At 35.5% G+C, this 9,643-nt stretch overlaps 1 protein-coding gene across 1 annotated transcript; it reads right to left on the bottom strand.

Annotated features, from left to right (window-relative positions):
* Positions 1-8,956: 8,956 nt before the first annotated feature.
* On the bottom strand, positions 8,957-9,370 carry LOC143571773 (uncharacterized). Its single transcript, XM_077057113.1, has one exon. It carries the CDS (start codon positions 9,368-9,370, stop codon positions 8,957-8,959), a length of 414 nt encoding a protein of 137 aa, XP_076913228.1.
* Positions 9,371-9,643: the final 273 nt, after the last annotated feature.

Below are 9,643 nucleotides of genomic sequence, written 5' to 3' on the forward strand. Positions count from 1 at the left end.
CCAGTTGCCATATGGTGGTGCCGTAATTGGCCGACACTCTCGCATCAACATTCATGATTCAACTATTTCATTCTAAATTTTATATTATATTATATGTTTATTTAATTATATGTTTATTTGCGTGTGTAAAGCTATCAATACCGAAGAAAAAGATCTAAACAGACTTCTTAGACTATCCCTATCAACAATCTCATAATCTCAATATCACATTATAAAATTTATTTCTCTCTCCTCAATCTACATAATTTAATTCATCCCAATCTTTTACACACATTCACAACCCATCTCAACTTAAAAAAAGTATTTTTTTTAACGAAGTCTTTTTTAAATAAAATTTATGTCGGAATGTTCATAATTTTTTTTTTAAGAAATATCGTGTATTTAATTATTTTTTTAGTTCGAATACTAAAAGTTAATTGAATAATTAAGTTATTGGGGGTTAGTTTGGATTGCAATCTGGGTTTGCTCTACCAACCCAGATTGCCAATCTAGATTGCTTTATTTTCTTTTTCCAATTTTTTTCAACTTTGAACCCATCAATTTTATTATGAGATTGCCAATAGAAGTAGTCTTAGTCATCTCCATACTTCCGCCCAAGAAAAATTCACTTAAAGTCAGACACACATATATGTATATTTTCTCTATAAATATTCATATAAAAATTAAGTTGTGGAATTCTTACCTAACTGTGAATTTTTAATATGATACATTTCTACATTTGAGTGAATTTTTAATACTCTAACTAGGTTTATGGGTTGACCATTTAACTCTTTTTAATTTTATATTATGTAAAGTAAAATTTTAACTCTATACTTTTCTATTTTCTGTTTTAGCATTTTATGCTAAATTTAAAAAGTCAATAGACAACTTTGTAATATGTTTTATAGTTTAAACGTATGGTTTATACACAAATTATTATTATTATTATTATTATTATTATTATTATTATTATTATAGCTTTGTAAGTTTATAAATAGTATTAATATATAAAAAAACTTTTGATAAGAGAACCGTGTTAAGATCAACTCACACAACATATGTTCCATGTTTGAGTTTTGTGTCGGACCGATCACATAATAAAATACAATTTTATTAAAAGCATATAATAAAATAACGCAACTCTAGAGATTTTGCAAAACGCATCTTAGGAAATGGAATTTTGCAGAACAAAAATTAGATCAAGATTCACTCACCTTTAAATTAATTAAACAATCTTTGTAAGTCATTTGAAGAAGATGCTAATTTGAATGGCGAGAGACGAAAAAAAAAATGAAACAATTGCGGTAAACACATAAATGCTTTTGAAAAACACTCGAAATGGTCAGGAAAAAAGGGAAAGGTGCGATCAACAAGGTTTGTAACTTGGCAAATCGATTATAGGGAGATGGTGGTAACCACAACATGTAGCTAGGGGTTATCTATAAAAAATATATAGTTGATTTTTAGTATGATAATCAGTGCATAAAGGTCCAGTGAAACAAAGCTAAACGTGGGTGATTTCACAGAAGTGGGAGTACATGATTGAATTGTACTTGGAGTTTTAGATTCACAGTGGGTTAAGAGAAATAATAAATTGGTTGTGAAAGTCTCTCCAATTGATTACTTGCTTGTAACATTGTGTATATTCCTAGTGTGTCTAGATGCCAGTGTAGTGACAGATGTGTCACAATGGGAACATGTAGAGAAAGGGAAAGAATGAATCATTGGCAAGTGAAATCATGACTAATGAGTTGAAGCTCGAGGACCTTAAACGTGTAATCATTGAAAAAGGAAAAAAAGAAGAAGAAATGAAGCAGAAAATAAAATTTTATTATCACTGATTCAAATATTACACCAAAACAAAAAGAACAAAGAACAATATATATAGACAAACATATACGGGCGTATATGTTATACGACTTACACATCGTATAACATATACGGTGTTTATGCTTCGGCTTATATGTTTCAGCGTATATGTATACACGCTTACCCCCTCTTAAGTTGGAGGTTGAGAAAACCCCAACTTGCATAAAAGAGAGTGAAAATGAGACCATGGTAAACTCTTTGTAAAAATGTCAGCAAGCTGTCACCAGGCCCTCTTGTAACTTCTCACGAACAAAATCACAATCTATTTCAATATGCTTAGTCCGCTCATGAAATATAGGATTATTGGCAATATAGATTACAACCTAACTATCACATCTGAGTGTGACAGAAGTAATGTTACGAACATTAAACTCTGAGAGAAGTCTAGTCAATCAGTTCGGCAGTCACACGTTGAAGAGATCAGTGCTCAGCTTCAGCATAGTTCAAAGAAACAATAGGTTGCTTCTTAGATTTCCAATAAATCGGAGAACCCCCAAGTGAAACATAAAAACCACTAACCGATCGACGAGTATTAGGACCAGTTGTCCAATCCGAATCACAGAAAGCATGCAAAGAAAAGGAAGGATTATTGTTGAAGAATAAACATTGAGATAAAGTTCATTTAACATATGAGAGAGTGTGAAGCGATGCATTCCAATGAGACATCCTCGGATCATTCATGAATTGACTCAAAAATTAAACATCAAAAGCAATATCAGGTCTTGTGTGAGTAACGTAATTAAGTTTACCAACAAGTTTCCTGTATCGTAAAGGGTCATCAAGAACAAGTCCCTCATGAGCTTTAAGTTGTAAATGATGGGGCAATGGAGAGTTGATGACAAAACCTCCGTTCGTAAACAAACTTGCACTAACATACGATAACAACTTTTCTAGTGTAAAGAACCTCCATTCCCAAAAAAATAATTGAAATTTCCTAGATCTTTGATTTTGAAAATGAATCCAGGAAATTCTTGAGATTATTGATCTCTTCCAAATTTTTCACAATAACTAAAATGTCATCGACAAGTACAACGACATAAACCACTGATGATCCTATAGACTTTGAAAATAAAGAATGATCATTTTGAGAGCCCACATACCCTCTTGACTTTAATGCGGAAGACAATTTCTCATACCATTGTTGAGAAGGTTTTTCAAACCATATAAGAATTTTTGAAGTTTAAGCACCTGATTATCAGGAAGTTGCATACCAGGTGGTGGTAGCATACATATATCCTCATCTAAATCCCCATGAAGAAAAGAATTATTTACATCAAGATGGAAAAGATGCCAACTTCATTTTGTAGCGACAACTACAAGGCTTTGAATGATGGTTATCTTGATAACAAGAGAAAAAGTTTCATGATAATAAATCCCCTCTTTTTGACTATCACCTCTCACCACCAATCTTGCCTTACAATGCTCAACCATCCCATCTGATTTGTGATTAACTTTAAACACTCCTTTGCATTTATAGCTTTATTTTCAGGGGAAGAGCCACAAAAACCCAAGTATAGTATTTTCAAGAGCCTGAAACTCAGCTTTCATGGCATCTTGCCATTCGGGAATGCCAACAACTTCCTTATACGAAGTGCCTCATGTAAATTAGATATCCCTTGGTGAGAGACTGTCTAGAAGGAAGAAAATGAGAAGAAGAGTAAGAGATAGGAGAGGAGCATGAATTAGTGAAAGTATGGAAACAATGATGAGATAATTCAAAAATATTACAAACATAGTCATTAAATCATGAGGGCGGAACATAAGTTCTCGAAGATCTTCGAACAAGTTCAGTAGGATCATTAGGAAGAGAATCAGGAATATGAACGGAAGATGGAGGACCAGGAACATGAACAGGAGGAGGAGTAGAAGATGGATCATCAAAAAATTGATTGATGAGGTCAATGGATGGGAAAATGAAACATTCTTTGGATTCAATTATTGAAGGAAATAAAGCTTCAAAGAAAACGTCTCTTGATATGATAACCTGTTTATGTCAAATTCATATAATATGTAAGCCTTTTTACCAAGAGGATAACCCATAAAAACACAAGGCACAATCCTTGGTTTGAATTTATCTCTTCCATGAGACAATGTGGAAGCATAAGTAAGACAACCAAAAGACTTCAATGTGAGCATAAGAAAGAGTCTTTCCTGTTAAAACCTCATAATGTGTCTTATTATTAAAAATTCTGATAGGAAACCGATTGATTAAATGTGTTGTAGTTAAAACACAGCCACCCCAAAACTGAACTATGAGCTTACATTGAAACATAAGATCTCTTGAGGTTTAAAGCAAATGCTTATGTTTTCTTTCAACAATATCGTTCTGTTGATGGCAACTACACAAGTGGTTTGATGAACAATGCCTTTACTCAACAAATAAGCACTCTGAACAGATCCAGATCCTAGTTCAAAAGCATTATCGAATTTGATGCATTTCACATTAGTGCCAAACTGGTTGTAAACCATTACAATAAAGGATTGGAGTATGGGAAAGGCATTGCTTTTAGTTGGAAGCAAATGTGTCCATATGGTTCTGCTGTAATCATCCACGATGGTTAAATAATATCTAAAGCCATTGTAAGTAGCTGTTTGATAAGGCCCTAAACATCAAGATGGATTTTCTCAAAAGTTTTACTGTTGGATGTGGTACTAATAGGAAATGGCAATTTGTGTTGTCGTGCCTTACGAAAAATATCACAATGATCAATAGATTTCAAAGAAGCATTAGAAATGAAAGGTAATTGTTTTAGTTTGTAGGTTGGTAAATGACCAAGTCTATTGGGCCAAATTTTACAACTTACAACAGAGTTACAAACATTATTCGAAACAAAAGAAGTGATAGGAAAATGCGTAGTGGCCTTGAAGAGGTAAAGTACATTCAGTATATCACCAAGAATCCGTGGGCTCTTCAAAGAAGGAGCCTGCAAGACACAAGTGTTGTAACACCCTACAAATTTCGATATCAATTTTGAAAATTTGGGAAGTTGAGGGACTAGTTAGTCATTTAGCTAAAGGAATATGGGAGCGACACGTGCTTATGACTCATCGCCATGAAACGACACATGTCATGTGGTAGCGACACGGAAGGACATATGTCAACATCTAATGCCATGTATCCTCTTGAAGTGACACGTGGCTAGTGAATAATCAAGTTAACATGCCACATGTCAGCGTCATAAAGCACAACTCAACACAAGAGTGACATGTGGCTAATGGTGGTGGTTGACGGTCCAACCAGGGATGGCTATAAATAGTGAACATGGGTTCTTCATTTTTGCCATCACGACACCAAATCACTTTCACTTTCTCGAAGTTCGCGCCACTGAGTTGGAGTTTCGACGCCACTCTAGAGTTTCGACATTCCATACCGTGTCACCCTACGTATAGTCGAACTACTGCGCGTTCGTCCATATGCATTGTACCCATTTTAAGGTAAGAATTATGTTTAAGATATTTCAACTCATAACTTAGATCCTAGTCGAGGGTATAGCCTAAACCTTGGAAAGTTTATAGATGTATTTAAGTTGTTTATATATAAAGGTACATAAATAGACTTTTCTTTATTAATAAGAAACATGAAGTTTTGCATATAAAGGTTATTGTCAATTGACGTTCTTCTAAAGGAATAAACGCTAATTTTGTATACATATATAAGATAATTGTAAATATTTAATCGGAAAAACATGACAGACATATAGTAACCGGAAGGGTGACAATACCGGTAGTCGAGTCTCTTGTCTACGAAAAGTAATCCGTATAAATCCCAATCAACCGCGGGACCTGTTTACTTTCCTGGAGAGCTTGATGAGAGTGTTCGAACCTATATGCCAAAGCATGCTACATCAAACGTCATATGAACTAAATGATTTTAAGTAATCAAAATGATCATTTTTAATAAACAATATTTCTTCAAAAGGAGGAAACATAAAAGTTTTATAAACACATTATCTTCTAGAGAAAGAAACGTATAATTTAAATGATTTCTTCTATAGGAAGAAACATCAATATTAAAATAGGATTTTATAGACTAAAGATCTAAAATAATTTTTTAACAATAAAAGATTAATCAAGGTTTAAAGCTATTTAACCAGACTAAATGTCTAAAGCTAGATCATTTGAACTAGATAAATTATTAAACTATTATTCTCGAACAATAGGTCTGAGGTAATCGTTCATCAAATGCAAAGAATTTGTTAATTGAGCGACTCATCAAAAGGTGAATACGCCCTCAACTCTTTTAAATTATTTAATCGAGTCATTTCAACGAGTCAAAAAGTTTACATGGGATTATAGATCCCTAAAACTTTAGTAGTCGCTGGCTCTCATGCTAGATATACGTGTGTTTGGATCAATTTATATTTGGTCAGAGGGTAGGTATACCCCGCCACGCTTAGCATCATGTGCCTGCTCATTGAGCCGGTCTATAGGGTCGTTAGGGCTTGACGATGTGATATATTTGGTACGCCGGTTTATAGGGCCACTGAGTTGTTACGAGTGAAGCTAAAGATTTATATAAATGATTTAGTGTCAACGTGTTCTCTAGCAATTGTCGCTAACGTATTTTATAAAAGGATTATTGGATTAAAATAAGCTTACCTTTAATGAGTTGGCCAATAATAATCTCACCTGAGTTATTTCCCTATGGCAGTCCCACCTTTTCCGTGTTTATTGTTTTATGATCCCTCATTAAAAATATTTAACGGGGTTAACTTTTTGCTGATGTGGCTAGATGAGTTGGCACACACACACCCCAAAAATCCAACATGGATTTTCAGATCACACACACACACACACCCCAAAACATATGACTGCTACGACGTCGTTTTGCACATCACCGTTTCACATCGGAATATCCTCTGCACCTCATCGTTTCACACCGGAATATCCTCTAACCACCGTCGGACAACTCTACCGACTTCAACCTCTATCCTGACCTTCACCAGCCGCTCACCTACCTCTCTCCGGTTATCAATACACCGTCCGGCGGTGGTTGCGACAGCTTCCAACGCCGTAGAAGTCGAGAAACCGGCAGTTTTGAATTAGGGTTCAGATGACATCAGGTCGTCTTCTTCGAATTAGGGTTCATATGACATCAATTTGTTGATCGTCTTCTTTGAATTAGGTTTTAAAAGATACCGTCTTCAACCTCTATCCTGACCTTCACCAGCCGCTCACCTACATCTCTCCGGTCATCAATACACCGTCCGGTGGTGGTTGCGTCAGTTCCAACGCCGTAGAAGTCGAGAAACCGGCAGTTTCGAATTAGGGTTCAGATGACATCAGGTCGTCTTCTTCGAATTAGGGTTCATATGACATCAATTTGTTGATCGTCTTCTTTGAATTAGGTTTTAAAAGATACCGTCTTCAACTCTATCCTGACCTTCACCAGCCGCTCACCTACATCTCTCCGGTCATCAAAACACCGTCCGGTGGTGGTTGCGTCAGTTCCAACGGCGTAGAACTCGAGAAACTAGCGGTTTCGAATTGCGGGTTTATAAAATAAAAAAAAAAGCCATGTATGATTTTTAAAATTCCAATTCATCTAGCCACATCAGCAAAAAGTTAACCCCGTTTATTATTTTTAACGGGGGATTATAAAACAAAAAAACAATGAAAAGGTGGGACTGCCAGAGAGAAATAACTCAGGTGGGATTATTATTGGCCAACTCATTAAAGGTGGGATTATTTTAATCCAATAATCCTTTATAAAATTATTTTACAGGTAGTAGTAGAAAAGTGTAGTAGAAGATGGAGGATATAGCCGTAAGACGCATCTGATGGCTCAGTTTGGTTTTAATTATTTAAAAGATGTAAATTAACGTTTATTTGCCCTGCTTGCGGTGCGTGCATATAATGTATATATGTGTGAACCCTCGGGTGGGCAAAAGTGAAATTGCACTAATTTTGACGTTATTTTACTAATCGTGAAAATAACGTTAAAAGTGGCAGAAGATTAATCAGGCATCATGTGGTGGCGTTGATAGCCGAAAAACAAGGGTACATGCACCAATCGGCAGTGTCCCGCTGGTTGAGTGTTATGTGCCTTATGTCCAAGGCATGATGCAAAACTACTATCGAGCCGGGGGTCTCACCGGAAGCAACCTCTTTATTCCTAAAGGGTAGAGGTAAGGCTGTCTACATCTTACCCTCCTCAGACCCTACCATAGCTTTGCTATTGGTGGGATATACTGAGAACGATGATGATGATGATGATGATGATGATGGATGATGATGAAATTAACGTTTATCACTTTTAATGTTTTTTAAGACAATACCGGGTATTTAATTCCCGAGTTTTCTATAAATGAATATTTTAATCAAGAAAAGACTTTCGCTACACAACACATACTTTGATGTATTTTGAAAACAGGTACCAACAATGGTCACACGCCTAGGCCCATGGAGCCGGGTGTGACAAATGTTTTTAGAGAAAAGAGAAATACCATCAGTATCATAACATAATCTTGACACAGAGAGAAGATCATTTCAAAAATATGGCACGAAAAGAACATTTGACAAGAAAATATTATTAGTCAATGGGACAATCCCATATTGATGGACTATGATGGATGTGTCATTAGAAAGAATGATGAAAATTGGATTTTTGAGAAAAGAAGCGCTTGAAAACAATTTTTGATCATGGCACATATGATCATTAGCACTAGTGTCAATGACAAATTGAAATAATATTTTGAAGAATTGCAATACATTATATCTCGAAAAGATTGCTGATTGTTGGTTGTGGCACTGTTAGCAGCATATGTGGTTGTAGTATTAGGTTGAACTTTTGTTTGCTGCAATAAAGTCATCAAATAATGACATTGTTGCTCAGTTATTCCCTGATGCTGTTCAGATTGACTTTGACCACTTTTTCTTAATCTTCAGCAAGTTTAGAAAACTTCTTTCCTTTGGTGAACTTGAAATCTTTGGGGAAAACAAACAACTTATAGCATTTGTTGACTGAATGCCCATTTCTCTTACAATGAGTGCACACCAAAATTCTCCTATTTTCTCTTGTTCCTCCACTGGTAGAACCTCAACTACTTGCATTCATAGACGCAAAAAATGCAATGAAATCGGGGGTAGTGTGAATTTCTTTTTGCTTCTAATCTTGCATTAGAATACCATATGCACGGTTGATAGAAGGAAGAGACTGCATCATCAAAATGTTACTTCTGATCGTGTCATAACTAAGTATAAGGCAAACAAGAAATTGTATCAGCCTTTGATCCGTATCTCTCTTAGCAAAAGAATAAGCAGATCCACAAGTGCACGAGGGAATGGTATTAATCGCATTCAGCTCATCCCAGATTGACTTCATTTTGGTAAAATAGGTAGCAATATCAGTGCTTCCTTGAGTGATTTGGCAAAGGTTATTTTGCAACTGATAAAACTTAGCACCATTTGCCTGACCATAGCAGGAATTAAGCTCATTCCAAAGAATCTGAGCAGTTTCAGCATACAAAACACTATCACTGATGTCACGAGTAAGAGTGTTAAGAATCCATGAAATCACCATGTCATTACAACGCTACCAAAATTCCAGCAGTTTCTTGTTATCCGGCATGGTTAAAATGTTGTTGATCAAATCGAGCTTATTTTGGCTGACAAAACAATCGTCATTGCTTTTTTCCAAGCTCCGAAACCAGTACCTTAAAATAATTTGGAAACAAGGATTATATTGGGATGTTCCGAAGGGTGAGGGTAAAGAGAGTTTGTGGAATCAATGGTCATGTTTGGAACCACAAAACTGTTTAAAGCTGACATTGAAAAAACACAGAAGAACGAAACA

The sequence above is a fragment of the Bidens hawaiensis genome, unplaced genomic scaffold, assembly GCF_021521415.1.
Source record: "Bidens hawaiensis isolate Kalapana, Puna unplaced genomic scaffold, B.hawaiensis_p1.1 tig00001336_1, whole genome shotgun sequence".
Classification (NCBI taxonomy): Eukaryota; Viridiplantae; Streptophyta; class Magnoliopsida; order Asterales; family Asteraceae; genus Bidens; species Bidens hawaiensis.

What these genes read in the sequence shown, in the direction of transcription:
- LOC143571773 (XM_077057113.1), bottom strand. Translation starts at nt 9,370, where the DNA reads ATGGTGATTTCATGGATTCTTAACACTCTTACTCGTGACATCAGTGAT.